Raw genomic sequence first — 16143 nt, 5'->3', positions numbered from 1 at the left:
AATTGGAATCAGGGGTAAGGTAACCTGTTTCCTTAAGGCCACAGTCAAAGGGCCACACTTGAGGACCTAGAGGGTCACATGTGCCCTCGAGGCCACAAGTTTACCCCACCTCTGATATTAGATGATCTCTGAGGTCCATTTCTGCTCTAAATCTTTACTTTTACCAGCTGTCCCTGTTTGTGTTCTGTCCTTTTATCTGTCTCTTATGTAATGTGGTATGTTTGAAATGGCTGCTTGACAAATGCCCTTTGATCGGGGAATGACTAAATAAATTGTAAAATAAAAAGGGAATAGAAGACAATGGTGTCAAATGTAAATAGAACCAGATCCCTGCAGGCCACATGTTGTTGCTTTTCTTTGTTTCTCCAAGGCTTAGCACAGTGCTGTGTACACAGCAGGCACTTAATAAATGCTAGTTAACCAGTTCAACAGGCATTTATTAAGTACCTGCTATGTGCAAAGCACTGTGCTAAGTGCTGAGAATGCAAAGACAAAAATGAAGCAGCTCCTGTCCTCAAGGAGTTTATATTCTATTCAAAGAAAACAACATATGTAGAGATAAGTAAATATAAAATATATACAAAGTGGGCATAAGGAAAGACTAGTTCCCTGATTTCAACGGCATAGAGAATTCCTGGGTGAGGAAACACCCTCCACCAATGCAGTTCAGTAGCAACTTCTTTGCAAAATGTATCTATCATTTTAGAGGGTTGTCTCTAGAGAGACTAAGTGACTTCCCCAGGGTTACATAGCCAGTATATTTCACAGGTGGGATATGAACTCAGACCTTCCTGGTTCTAAGGCCATCTCTCCATCTTCTACACCATAGTATCCCTGACATGGGATGATAGCCCAGCAAAAATAACCTTCCTTCTTGCTAGCATTTCAATAGCCTTTTCTTTCACAGCTCATGAGGCTTAGAGGCAGAATCATATCTTCTGCAGTCCTTGCTCTACGATGGATTCATTTTGCCAGTATCCCTGGCAAAGGAAACTTTGAAAGGAACTGATTCAAGAGGGGTTTGCTGTGGCATACCCTTTGATCCAGCCATACCGCTTCTAGAGCTGTATCCCAAAGAGATCATAAAAATAGGAAAAGGACCCACATGTACGAAATATTTATAGCAGCTCTCTTTGTGGTGGCCAAGAACTGGAAATTGAGGGGGTGCCCATCCATTGGGGAATGGCTGAGCAAGTTGTGGTATATGAATGCAATGGAAGACTATTTGGCTATGAGAAATGATGAATAGACTGACTTCAGAAAAACCTGGAAAGACTTCGATGAACTGATGCTGAGTGAAGTCAGCAGAGCTAGGAGAACATTGTACACAGTAACAGCCACAGTGTTCGATGACTGATTTTGATAGACTTAGTTCTTCTCAGGGATACAAAGAAAAAAAAACCAATTCCAAAGAACTCATGATGGAAAATGTCATCTATATCCAGAGAAAGTACTATGGAGTCTGAATGCAGAGGGAAGCAGAATATTTTCTTTTTTGTTTTGTTTTCTTTCTCATGATTTCTCCCATTTATTGTAACTCTTCTATGCAGCATGACTAATGTGAAAATATGTTTAATAGGAATTAATTGCAGAATCCATATCAGATTGCATGCCATCTTGGGGAGGGAGAGAAAAGGGAGGGGCAGAAAATCTAAAACTTATCAAAGTGAATGTTGCAAAATAAAAATAAATTAATTAATTTTAAAAAGAGGGGTTTGCTGTGATAGCAATAAATGATGCCTCCTCACTGTGATCATATGGCCTAATGAAGAAACCAGAAATCTTTAGCATTGAAAATGATATGGGTGGAAAGAAGGAAGAAAACAGCAAGCATTTGTATAGTGATTACTATGTTCCTGGCACTGTGCTAAGCACTTTATAAATATCTCATTTGATCCTCAAAATAACCTCATGAGGTGGGTGTTATTTTTATTCCAATTTTACATGTGAGGAAATAGAGGCAGCAGAAGTTAAATGACTTACCCAAGGTCACACAGATAGTAACATATATGAGATTAAATTTGTACTTAGTTCTTTCTGACTCTAGGACTGGCACTCTATCTACTGCATCACATGTACTGCCTCTAAGAGGGGTAGTGGATTAAAGGCTAACCCTGGAGTCAGAAAGACTTGTCATGTATTAGCTGAGTAATCATGGGCAAACCACTTACCTCGGTTCCCGTGGAACTCTCTAAGACTGTAAGTTACATATCCTCTTCCTTATGTAGAAGGAACTTTTGCAGCAAGAGCTCCCTACAAAATCTCATATCCAGTTGGACCCAAAACAAACAAAATAGTGGTTTGACTTCAAACAATTTTGTAAGATAGAGGAGAATGCCAGTGGTATGATCCCAATTTTTTACTTAATTAATTTTTAGTTTTTGCCATTTTACTTACATAAGATTTTGAGTTCCAAATTTTCTCCCCATCCCTTCCCTCTCCCACCCCAAGATGGCATGCAATCTGATACCGGCTCTACATATACATTCATATTAAACATATTTTCACATTAGTTGTGTTGTAAAGAAGAATTAGAACCAATGGGAGAAACTGTTAGAGGGAAAAAAAGGGGGAGAGCAAATAGTGTGCTTCAATATGCATTCATCTTCATAGTTCTTTTTCTGGATGTGGATAGCATTTTCCATCATGAGTCATTTGGAACTGTCTTAGATCCTTGAATTGCAAAGCACAGATAAGTCTATCAAAGTTAATCATCAAACAATATTACTTTACTGTGTAAAAGGTTCTTCTGGTTCTGCTCATTTCACTTGGCATCAGTTCACATAAGACTTTCTGAAGTCTGCCTGCTCATCATTTCTTATGGAGCAATAGTGTTCCATTACATTGCTATACCACAACTTGTTCCACCATTCCTCAATTAATGGGCATCCCCTCAATTTCCAATTCTTTGGCACCACAAAAAGAACTGCTATAAATATTTTTGTATATGTAGATTCATGTGTTTATGATCTCTTTGGGACACAGACCTAGTATTGATATTGTTGGATCAAAGGGTATGCACAGTTTTATATCCCTTTGTGCTTAGTTCCAAATTGCTTTCTAGAATGGTCGGATCCATTCACAACTATACCAACAATGCATTAGTGCTCCAATTTTCTCCCATCTTCTCCAACATTTATCATTTTCCTGTTTAGTCATGTTGGCTAATCTGATAGGTGTTATATGATACCTCAGAGTTGTCTTGATTTACATTTCTCTAATCAAGAGTGATTTAGAACTCATTTGACTATAGATAGCTTTAATTTCTTCATATGATCTCAATTTGTAAATGAGGAAACTGGCTGAGAGAGCATAAGTGACCTGTTCATTATCAAAAAGCTAGTGTTTGTTAGGATTTGAAACCAGGTGTCCTGACTTTCCACTAGACTTGAAGGGAGAGGTATAAGAACAGTCTTTAAAATATTAGAAAAACTTTCTTATGAAAGTAGTTTTAGGTTTATTTTGCTTAATGTCAGGAAACTTTACTAAGATCATTGTTCACTAGAAGATATAATGAGGGTGATTTTAACTACATATAAGAAAGACCTTCCTAGCAAAGCTGTTCAAACTTATATAGACAAAGCAATAAATTTCCCATCACATAAAACGTTCAAAGAAATGCTGAATGATATTTTCCAGGATATTTTAGAGGAGACAGATGCTTTTGATAAAGATTGAACTAGATACCTGCTGAGGTCCCATCCAACTCTATGGTCTTATAAGTCTAAGAAAAAATAAAAGATTACCCATTCATCTTACACATAGTAGAAGTCAATTAAGGTCACTTATGTCAATTTCTCATTTGGTAATATTCTTTGAAGTGTCACTTTTAGCCATGAGATATTATATCATCTCTGACTTGTGGTAAATAGAATTAAAAGATGACTTATTAGAAGATATTTGTAAGACACTGAGATTTTGAGAATCAGCTTTGGTGACTTTGAAAGCCAGAGACATTATAAAAGTCTTGCTTAGTTAAGCTATGTTTTGTTGCTTTTTCTTGCCTCAGGAAGTCCTGCTTCTGTGTAAATTAACCCATTTCTATACAAAATAAAAACATAAAGTAAAGTATTTAGTCACTTTGGTGACAAAAGACTGTTTCTGTTTTCCCCTCTCTCATACCTTTAACCCTAAACTGAGCAGTGCTAGATTGAAATATGTGAATTTCCCAGAAATTGGTGGGTAAAAATAGTAATTATTTGGGGTGAGTATGTATGCCCAAATTAAAGTATTTTTTAGTTAACACTTAACTTCATATGTATTGTAAAAGCATCTAAATTTTCAATATCCTTTGTCACAATGAAACTTTGCGGTTCAAATTCAACCATGAAAGGGAAAAAAGTCCTTTGGTGATCATCTCTATTCTAACAGATGTTATTTTTTTCTAAAAATTATTATGCTTTCATATTTGAATAAACAATGTTTGCTTCTGTTGGTGACTGGTAAGAAATTAATGACATTTTTCTCTGTGTTTGTGTGTGTGTGTTTTTCTGTCTTCACCACTGCTAGGAAGGGTGCTTGTGGCCTTCAGACAGCTCAGTGCCACGACAGGCTGCTTCAGAGGTATGGTGTTTAAATTGTTTTGCAAGGTTTTCAGTCTGTTGTGTGGGAGTAATGGGCTGTGTTGAGTAGTGGCAGGGTCTCCTATGGGGAGCCTGTGGTAGTAAAGAGGCAGAGGAAAAAAGGGTTTAAATAAGTGACAAATCACAAGTGACTAAATATAGCAAAATCATCAGGAGACAAACATACAAGCAGAGAAGAGACTGAGACGTAACCAACATAAGTCCATGCAAATGACTGCAAATATGATAAAGAAGCAGGTGCGACACCAAGAACTTGTGGCATATAGAAATCAGAAGAAACGAAAGATATTCACTAGGGATAAACATGGAATTGTGATGACAAGGGCCTAAAAGATGGAAGTGTTTGGTCATTGGCTATTTATGTAGAAATTGGTGTCAAGCTCAACTAGAAATGGTGGTCACTAATCTGTACATAAAGATCTCTGCGGGCTGCATGTTGATGTAACATTATCACTATTATATTGTAATTTATTTATTTTGTTAAATATTCCCCTTGCCTCGTTCACGTTTTTATGTGGTTCTGATTTACGCAGGATGGGCTGCATTTCTGACACCGCTGAGACAGGACACCTTCAAGGTCTTCTCAGACTAGAAATGGATTATCTTGAGAAATCATAGAATTATTCACCCGGGCAATTTTAGCATTGGAAGGGACTTGAGAGAATCATCTGTGTATGGGATCATAAATTTAGAAATGGAAGGGACCCTCTAGCCATCTAGCACAACCTGCTCATTTTACAGATGAAGGAAGGGGATCTTAAAGACATTAAGCAACCCAAGCTCACACACACATGTAGAATTCAAATCTAAGTATTCCTGACTTCAGGCCTAGCCCTCTAGGCACTCCACCACATGACTTCTTGGTTCAGAGGAGCTGATGTTCAAGGTCATACTGCTAGTTGTCAATAGAACTAAGTCTAAGGTAACTCATCTGAGTTTGCAAGAAAAGGAATATGGCTTTGTACTGAACAACAGCTATTTGTTGTTCAGTCATTTTTTCAGTCAGGTCTGACTTTTGGTGACCCCATTTGGGGTTTTCTTGCAAAGATACTGGAATGGTTTAACATTTCCTTCTCCAGATCATTTTACAGATGAGGGAACTGAGGCACAGTCAAGTCACTTGCTAAGGGGTCACATAGATAGTAAGTGTCGAGTCCAGATTTGAACTCATGAAGGTGAGTCTTTCTGACTCCACGTCCTGCACTCTATCCAGTGCACCACCTAGCTGCCTGCATCATAAGTACATAGATTGCTTGATTAGTATGAGATAACAGATACTTGAATAATTAAAGTAATCAGTGTATGATATGAAATTAAAGTTATCCATAATCCATGTATGTTATATTTGGAGATACTTAACCTAAAGAGCCAATTATTTGGAATGTTCCATTCCTCTATTGTACAGAGACACATATACACACATACATATGTCTATATGTATGTATAAAAGTTCAGAGGTGGGGAAGCTATGCCAGTTTCTTCTTTCCTTCCAACTTCTCTCTATTTTGCTTCCCACTAGGTAAAATCAGAGCAAAATAAGAACGTCCACTTATTCAGAACAGTAAGGGAGTGGCATGTTCCAAGTATTTGGCTCTTTAGAGGAAAAAAATATATAGATATAAATATATACACATACACACATGTATAAGCATATACATACCTATATATACACAGGCATGTTTATGTGTGTTGTGTATATGTGTATATTATACACTTACACATATAAATATAAACACATGTATATATGTATGTAAATTATATGTAACAATGTACATACACTTGTATACTATTTTTCCATGCATGTGTATTTCTATTTTTCTAGCTAACACAGAGTAATCTTTGTTTTCTCCCTTTTCCTTGAAAGTAGTATTTTCCTTTAACAACAGTTTTCTTCATGTTTGTTTCTTTCCCTTCCAGATTATGTATGCCCCCCGGACTAGGGACAGATTTACTACCCCAGCATTTATGCAGAGGGACCGTTTCAGCCGCTTCCAGCCCACCTACCCTTATGTACAGCATGAGATTGATCTTCCTCCCACGATCTCCCTTTCGGACGGGGAGGAGCCACCACCATACCAGGGACCCTGTACCCTGCAGCTCCGAGACCCTGAACAACAGATGGAACTCAATCGAGAATCTGTCAGGGCCCCACCCAACCGAACAATATTTGACAGTGATTTAATAGATATTTCTATGTACAATGGGGGCCCATGCCCACCAAGCAGCAATTCGGGCATAAGTGCAACCAACTGTAGCAGTAATGGAAGGATGGAAGGACCACCCCCAACATACAGCGAGGTGATGGGTCATTACCCAGGCTCCTCTTTTTTCCATCACCAGCACAGCAACACCCAGAGGGGAAGCAGACTTCAGTTACAGCAGAACAATTCAGAGAGCACAATAGTACCTATCCAAGGCAAAGACAGGAAACCTGGGAACCTTGTCTGATTTCCTCCTCTGGGCACTTGAGCAGAAGAGAAGAGAAGCCAATAGGAGAGGGCAGCCCTTCCAGGCCTGCCTCCTTTGCACAGTGTTTTGAAGTTTTACGTGGTACACCTGAGTAAAACCAAATGTGCAAACGTGTTCTTTGTTTCTGATTCCTTTCAGGGGAATTGCATGCAAAGTGGATTGAAATATTACAGACTTCCATTCAGGTTGACCATGAACAGTGGCTTTTTGGGGGGGAGGGAAGGGATTGGGGTGGGTGGAGGGAAGGAAGGAGGGAGAATACTTTAAAAAAAACACAAAAACAAAACCCACAAAGATTATTTGAATTATTTAATTCTGAAAGGAAACTTAGCACATAAACAAGGCCACTAGGGCCTCTTTTCTATTGACTGAATGGCAGAGAGAAAAGAAGAAAGTATTACTGTGTGATCAAGGGGAAGAATTGGCCAGTTTACTTTTCCTCCCAGGGTGTGGAATTTTTGTTTTGTTTTGTTTTTGAAATATGAATCGAAATTCCTGTTTTGTGCGCCAAGGTATAAAGTGGAGAAATTAGATGAATGCAAGGAATTAATTTTGTGTTGTGATAAATGTGTTTTTAAAAGTTGCACTATCTTAATGTTAGAAAAAAAATTATATACATATATGAGGGGAATTGTTTTACGTGAAGTTTTATCTGTTGTCTTTTCACCTGTGGATTAAATATTAGGCCTGAGGAATACTCTAGAGGTATCTGCCCCGGAGCCTCAAGAGAAATGGAGTTGGTTGGTTTGTAGGGTTTTGTCTATTGTCTACCAACTTCAAGAAATCAAAAAATATAGAGAGCCCATTCTTGCAATAACACACATTAAAATGATGTGGCATCATTGAGGTATCTTGGAGGCTCTTGGATGGAAGATAGCAAAAATTTAATTCCAGCATTTCTAATTTACATAGTTTTAGCTATTCTTACTACAGTTTTAGACTGAATATTTTATTAAAAACAAAACTGAAAACCAGACCCTAAATTTCTGTGTTAACTTTGAGAAAATGCTGCCACCCTCCTCTTTTGGACAATTTAATATCTTCAGTACACTTACAAAAAAGAAGAGGCTTTGGAGCTTTTGTCTTCACCATAGCCTGAAATATATTTACTCACATATCCTGACAATATGCAATAAATTGTTTGAAAATGCAAGGGTTTGGGGGGTCTTTGTGTTTCTTAGTAATAGGTTTGGATCATAGGACAGTTTGTTGTTTTTTCTGACTCAGTGTAAATGAGTAGTCCCTCAGCAGTCATCCCTCCCCACCTTCAGCCTAGTCCTCAGAGGGTGTGAAGGATACTAGGTGGGCAAGGGGCTTACATATTCTTGGAAAGCCACCGAAGCTGACTCGCCAGGCAGCACTTGGTAAGTCATATAGGTAGTCTTGGTCAAAAGTCATTGACTTTCACAGTGCCTCCAAAAGGCATTGTAGAGTGAAGGATGCCCTTATTGTCCCACCCCCAGGATTTCACTCAGCACTTCCCCTGCATGAAGGAAGGCCAATAACTAGACCGTTGAAGGATGGCTGTAGTGACTTTGAGAACACAGGATAAAAGCACAACATGCACTTGAAATGCAATTAGGAAATTAAGTTTGAACCAGTAGCATTAATCTTAGTCTAAATAATCCAGATATTTACATGTATTATTTCTCATTTCAAAGGGGAAAAAGTCTCCCTTTTTTTTCCTGTGGTCTTAAACAAAGTTCTTTCCTGACAGCAGCAGCCAAGTGCATGGTAGAGGAGTACTGTAATGGTAGCACCCTTCTGGTTTGGGGAAGTTCAGTTTCTGTGGGACTTCTGCACATGAGAAAATGGGACTGAAACCCTGATTATTAAAGTGACTATTTGATCTATGCAGAGTTTTAATGCCAAATCAGCGTATGTGTAACTTGTGTTTGCTGTTTGTGAGTCTCTGGAGGTAATTTTGTCCTGAGTTGTGCTGTTCAGGTCTGAACATGTGAGTGATTGTATTAGGATCTAAAGTCCTGTTTGTTATTAATCCCAGCCTGCTTATTTCTGGATCTGGAATGTGACAGAGGCAGAGGGAGGAGGTCCTAACCCTTCCACTCTACTCACCGAGTCCTTGCTCTTTTTTCAAGAATGACTTGAAGGCACGTTCCTCTGTTGGTGTCTGTGTCTTTTGGTGATGCCCACAGAACTGGCATAACCCAGACAAAAGAGAGGGAGAAGGATGGGCAGCCCCATTTCCCATTCTGCTGAAAATCCTGACTAAGAAATGTGCAAAGGGAGGGCATATTAGAGATTCTGAGACCAAATTCAGTCACCACTGCATCTTTGCAGTCTTTTGAGGAGGCTGCCTTAGAGCAAGCCAATAATGCCTACCATGTTACCCTGAGAGCCTTGATATGGGACCAGTTTAAATCTTCCCTACTGCTTTGGAGGCCTCCTGAAAGATTAAAGCTGTTAAATATGCCCCTCACTCTCCTAGTTCAGAACCCATTTGTTTTGGGTTTATCATTTCTAGCTCCAATAAGCTTTTTTAAAATGATCTTGGAGCTTCATCTGTGAAAGATGCCAAGAATAACTTGTCTACTATAGCAAAAAGCATATTCTAATTGTCTGGTTAGAATTAGATAATTATTTGTTGTACAAATAGTGAGCCACTCTGTCTGTAATAATCCTGTCAGAGGATAGTTAGTTTGATTATACAGGTAGGTATGCATGTGGGGTCAAAGACTTGTACCTCTTGACACCCATGAGATCTGAGTGAAAGTCAACTAAGAAAGTCATGAATGAGAAAAGCATTCCAAACATTTCCTGTCATTTTAAGCAAAGGGAGTAAATACTCCTCATTGCAATACTCAGTGGTTTTGCAATATTTACTTCTAATTGGCATAAGAAAATATTTGCAAAGGTAGCAACTTCATGAGCGCTTTCTGGGATTTGCGCACTAAGATGATAAACCTTTGGTTTAATTCATAGCCCTGCAAACAAATGGCAACCTTTCATTCTCATTGGAATAGATATTTTAATGGTAATTGGGAATAGATATTTTTGTGATTAAGTGGGGAGAAAGGGGATTGGCAACAGCAATTTTTCAGTCACTGAATCTTGAGGTCACCAGAATGACGTTAGGATTAACTTCTGAACTGGAAAATAAGAACAAATTATAAGATCATAGATTTAGTGTTGGAAAGGATTTTAAAGGTCATCTATTCCAACCCCTATTTTAGAGAAGGGGAGGATGAGACCCAGAGTGGTAAAAGACTTGTTCTAGGTCATAGAGAGAGTAAATAGAAGAGCCCCGATGTAAAACCAGTCTTGTTGGTGCAGTATTGTCTTCTCATTGAGCCACACTGCCTGAACAGTAAACAAAACTACCTTTTATCAATTCAGATAGATTTTAATCCAAATAATGGTTTATGGTCAGTGTTTATTAAAATGACTTTTTTTTAATGTAGCAATAGGAATTGTACTAATTCCCTGCCTAAAAAAAGACATATTAAAATTTCAGTTGCCCAAAGGCCTGATTTAGATCACTGGTTTTAATTTGGGATCCAGCTTAGGCCCTTGGATGGTACTTAGAGGAGCTGAAGCAGGTGGTATAAAAACCAGGGACCCTATTTATTATCAAGGAACCCCTAGATACAATTCAAAGAGACCTTGGGCTCTGGGGGACGGTCGTGGCTTTGAGTGTTTGGGGCTTTTTTGTTTGCAAGAAACATGAGTGGGACTCAGAGCTCTTCTGAGGCCTACCTATCTCTGTGACCAGTAATTGGGCTGTAGAGGAGAGTTCTGGGAAAGGTCATCAGTACCTGAACTTCTAGGGGCTGGTGCCTTGAGGTATGCTGGGAGAATTGCCTGTCACCAACCCACACCCTTGTTAAGCCAGTGAAGTTTCAGAAATTAATTTTTAAAGGCTATTCCCAGTTCTTATAAACATCAAAATAGTACTTTAATACAAAACGTGAATTTTACAAAAGTTGGGAATTTTAAAGTAAGCCTGTTTTAATCTATAAGGTTAAAAGAAAATAGACAAATGGTCCTTTATAACACCTGGTTTAAAAATAGTTGATATGATGGTCTTAAATCTTTCAGAGAATTCCTTTTTAGGTGTATGCTTGATATGTCCCTCTCCTAAATTCATGTGACATAGGAAAACGTGGCTACTAATGAAACATTTGAGGAGGAATGAAGGAGCTATCTGGATCATTGATTCAATCAGTGTATTGGAACTTTTTTCTATCAGGACATCAGTTTTGCAACTTACAACCTTGGAGGGTTGCCCAAGGATGCTGAGAGGTTGAGGTCACTGAGCTATACTATTTAGAGGGAGGGACTTGAACCCAGGACTTACTGACTCAGATCACTTCTCTGTCCAATGCTCTCTCCAATGAAACTGTGGCTTCCTTGATCACCATCATTAGGGATGCAAAGAATGTGTGAAGTTGCTTGTGCAGATTTTATGTGTATATGGAAGGTCCTGGGGCACAGGTGAATGAATACATCTTACACCTTCTACTATCCCCAATTCTTTCCCTCACTTTCCATTTCCTTTACTATCCTTTCTGATCATCCCAGGAATGAGAAGGTCACATGAAGAAAGTACATTTTAAGCACTTTGCTCTAGGTAGGGGACACGTAGAAAGGGGAAAGGGAGAAAGAAGGAAAGGTGATTTCAAACCACCTTACTTACCATATCAATGGTTTTCTTTGTTAGAGTAATAGTACATCTTCCATCCAACTGTTCCTTTTAGGAAATGGGAGGAGGAGAGGAATAGAAGGAGAGGAGTCTAGAAAAAGTCCTAAGACTCCCTTAGTTACATGGTAAGAGGACAGTCTTTAAGAAACTCAAAAGCACACAGTCTCAGTCTAAAGAAAAACCACCACTGTGGTGTCAGTAATAACAGCACTTGTATCTGACCAGAGGGTGAATTCTGTCACCTTCAGTTCTCTTCTCGATTGAAGGGCTGTTAAGTCAAATGTTTGGTGTTGCCTTTTTGCTTTGCTCTTTTCCGTTTTTGCTACTAAACTAACCCAAAGGACTTATAAAGCCTGCACCTATCTGAAACTGTTTGAAAAGTGGTACAGTATAGGGAGGGGAAGAACTTTCCAACCATCCCAAACTATAGAACTTGTTCAAAATACCTCTCCCTGTGCTATCTACCAGGGAGGCCTAAACTCAGGCCAGTGGCAGAACTTGGGAGCAGGCCCACACCTAACCTTTTCACCTCTTTTTTTTCATTACCTGCACCTCATTTTCTTGATGCAGGTCAAATAAATATATTTTGAAAGCTGGTAGTCATTAGCAAGTTTTCTTCTACCTTCTCATTCCCTTAGTTCTACACCTCATCATTCATGTTCTTGAGAAACAGCCCTTCTGTACAGAGGCTGACAGAGAACATAGCACTTTCCAGTTCTCATTTCCCGCAGAAACGTAGAATCATAGAATGTCAAAATTGGAAGGAATACCAAGGGCCATTCAGTCTAATGTGTTCTTGAACAGGAATCCACTGTACACCATAATCCCCCAACAGTGGTCACTGGTTCATGTGCCCACTAGCCTAAGGCAGCCCCCTTGGTGGCAATTAGTATAGCCTACATTTTGTATCTTCCAGTGAGTCCCTGCTGCTATCAGGCTAACAGGACCTGTCTGAAGGAGCTCCAGAGTGGCCACAGCCAACCCTAACTCGCACCCTAGGAAAATGGGGCTCTTCTTCCACTTCCCTTCTACTTTGCAATATCTGTATTTTGTTTTAGGCACCACCATTTAATGTAATTTCATTTAAGCACTGCATCTCTGTGAGGTTTAAACACACACACACACACACACACACACACACACACTATCAGTTATTGCCAGAGCTCAATGTGTGTGTCTGTCCTTTGCTTGTTGCTGCTACTGCTGCTGCTGCTTTCCTTGCTTGGGTATGTTAGCTTTCTAATTAAAAAAGTGGTAGGGGCAGGAATTTTGGTTAGGAAGCAGTTGTCTCCCTTTCATCCTTTAGCATTTTGCTTCATTTTCTTGCTGGACCATCCTGTAGTGTGGTTGGGGTTATAGCTAGACATTGCATATAGACACATATACATATATCATTTCAAAGAAATCTGCATGTTAGTAGTTTGTAAGCAACTAAGGTGCCTCCTGTTCTCTGGTCTAAGCAGAATTAGGACCCTAACCCCCACCCCGTTCCCCACCTTGCACTCTATGCTCCCACCTTTGTTGTGCCTCACTTAAAATGGTGCTTTTTCAGTTGTTGGTCTCTTCTGTTTTTATTTGTAAGGTGCTGTATATAACTTGAATATATTATGCACATATCCTACCTACCCAATGGGTAGAACAAAAATGTTAATACTGTAAAATAATGTATAGGTGATACCAATTTTAAAAGAAATGGCATAGAATTTGTGAATGCCTATGTGCTTTGTCCTCTTTTGTAAGAAAATTTACAAATGGATGCATACAAATAAAGTCTATGTAGTTTATTTTCCTATTAAATATCAATATTATAACACATGGAAAAAAATCCAAAAAACAAGTGACAGTTTGACCAGCCTGTGTATAGATAGCCATCAATTGTTGCTGTGAAGATGATTTTTTTAAACAAACACACACAGCTTTAATGTTACAATTCAATGTGTCTCATTTCAGCCACCATTTTGCTGTTATGAAGGTGGACCAGTATTAGCTGCTTTTGTTTGGGTCAGAAGAGATCTTGTTTTTTTCCCAACTTGCTTATCAGACAGAACATACATCCCCACCTTGTCATATGGAAGTGCAAAGCCCTGTGAAAAGTCCAAGAGTTTGTATGTGTGTGCAAGCGTGTGCACTCACACCCATGTATGTGTGTTACTTTTTAAAGAGATGGAAGAATATGGAAATCAACCTGTTGTCAGGGGGCTTTATTCAACTAGCATTTTTGGCTGTCTGTGTTACAAGTCTCTCTGTGCCTTTTTCTTTCTCAAAAAAAAAAAAAAAGTAGCTCTGGCTGTTAAGCTTGTGAGCAATCCACATAGTTCATAGAGAAAGAATACCTCAGGAAAAACAGACTTTTATTTTAGAGTACAGATCCCTCCTTAATTTAACTGAGAATTTCTGCAAAGTTCTCCATTCCTTTCCCCCCTCTTCCTCCTCCCCATCCCCCAATCTTTAGGAGGGAATTGGCAGAACAGTCAAAAGAAGAGTTTGTCTGTATTGGAAACCAAGAGCCAATAGACTTTCTCTCTACTCCTGTTGGCTTCTGGTAGGAACTACAACACATAATAGCCAACTGCTGAATAGATAGGTCAGAGATGGCTGTAGCTAAATGTCCAATCAAATCTCACAGCATGCAACAGTCGTTGAGTGTGCAAGGTGGCACCATTCTGAAAGTCATATTGTAACCTTGGCACATTTAGCTTCAATTCACCTATTTATCTTAATGTCATCAAAGGAAAAAAACCCCTGAGAGTTTCACCGCACTGTACTTGTTAGAGCCTTTGTTAGGATTTAAAGTCCCTGAAGCCAGGTGCTATATAGTGTATCCTGGACATGTCCTTTCTGGTTCAGTTTCATTGAGTGGAAATATGCATAGCTTTCCTGTTTCCACAATTTCTCCTTTAGTCTCCCAGAGGACATGTTGATTCTGTTTGAGTACTTCCAGAGTTTTATTTGCGTTGCGATATTTTTAAAGTGTCCACTTCTGAAAAATTTCTAATGAAAAGCAAAATTTTGCTGAGGAACCCTGTATAGAAAAACCCAACAGCATCATCACAAAACTACCCTTATATGTTGAATGGACCAAAAACAATTTTTTTTCCTTTTAATTCAGTGATCTGCTTTGAAAGGACAGTGAAAAGAGAAAGAATATCTAATAAGCATCTATATGGACCTCAAGTAAATTCATAACTTTTTGGTTTACTCTGTGCTGTAGCCTTCATCAATGCTTTAAGAGAATTCGATAATAAGCTTCAGTCACATTACTGCTGACTAGCCCAAAATACAAGGCTAATCTTACTCATTTTTATCCGTACATAAGAATAGTTAAAACTTTTTGGGGTGTGTGTGTCAGGAGGAAATTGTTACCTGACTATCTGAAAGCCATCATGAAAAGCTCAGGATCCAGAGATACGAGACAAAACCAGAGTTTACTTTTACAACCTTGCTTCCTTGTGCCACACCGATCTAATTGGGATTTCAGCTTTGCTGTTGAGACATTGGTTCATTTCTGATCTGCTTCGTTGATATAGGACAGTGGTTCACTTCATGGCTTTCAGAAATCACATTCTCAAGTATATACTTGTCTAGTTTAATGTTATTTTAAAGGATGTAAAATACTATCCGCCACATTTAGTTCATTTATTTTTATTGTAAAACAAATTACTAATAAAACGTTTACACCTGTATTGGAACTTTCCCATAGTTCATGTGAGCTCTAATGACCGGCCTCTGTTAAAGTCTTATGTTTCCTTTAACATACCCATTTGTGGTTTCTTTTTCAGCCTAACTCCCCGTTATATGCAGGAAGAGATTTCCAGCTGTTGTGTTATCTGCCTCTTTTAACTGAGCAATGGTGATGTAGTTCTTAGACCTAAGGTCTGTAACTGCAATACTTTTAAAGAGACATGTTGCTCTAAATGCTGTTTGTTAGTGATGAAATACAGATTTTTCTGCTTGTTTCTTGACGCTGTGGTCAAACCACAGCACAAAATAATTAAAAAAAAATCAATGCTATGCAACTGCTTCCTAGTTTTTTTTTTCTTTTTCTGAAAATACATATCCACATTTTAAAAAAAATTTACAAGTTTTAAGCCAATATCTTAGGAGAACTATTTGTGGTCACCTCCCATTCAGGTTTCATTCCTTCTGTCCTATTTGATAATCAATCTATTAAATCATTATGTTACATTATAGTATAGTGTAGTATAGTATATTATTCTATTGTGCTGTGCTCAACTCTGGTCAACCACATATGGATTTTGCATTTACTTTGGGATTTTACCTTTCAGAAGAGTTGATATTGACAAGCTACCTGTAACCAGAGATTTGCAAAGGATGGTGAAGGCCTGTCAAAATCATGTAATTGATGGAAAGTTGAAGGAGCAGTGCCTCTTTAACTTGGAAAAAACTAGGAGATAGTTCTTCTAAGCC

The 16143-nt window shown here is 38.6% G+C and overlaps 1 protein-coding gene across 11 annotated transcripts in view; it reads left to right on the top strand.

Moving 5' to 3' along the window:
• The window catches only part of LDLRAD4 (low density lipoprotein receptor class A domain containing 4), a 587101-nt gene extending 571375 nt beyond the window's left edge, over positions 1-15726 (top strand). For all 11 annotated transcript variants that reach the window (XM_072604172.1, XM_072604171.1, XM_072604176.1 and 8 more), the window contains 2 exons: positions 4510-4563; positions 6501-15726. In XM_072604172.1, coding sequence (XP_072460273.1) covers positions 4510-4563; positions 6501-7031 — 585 coding nt within the window. In that variant the 3' untranslated portion in view covers positions 7032-15726. The remainder of the gene's footprint in view (positions 1-4509; positions 4564-6500) is intronic.
• Positions 15727-16143: the final 417 nt, after the last annotated feature.

This window comes from Notamacropus eugenii, chromosome 4 (genome assembly GCF_028372415.1).
Source record: "Notamacropus eugenii isolate mMacEug1 chromosome 4, mMacEug1.pri_v2, whole genome shotgun sequence".
Taxonomy (NCBI): domain Eukaryota; kingdom Metazoa; phylum Chordata; class Mammalia; order Diprotodontia; family Macropodidae; genus Notamacropus; species Notamacropus eugenii.
Note: the sequence above shows the minus strand (reverse complement) of the source record. Positions and strands in the feature narration are given on the sequence as shown.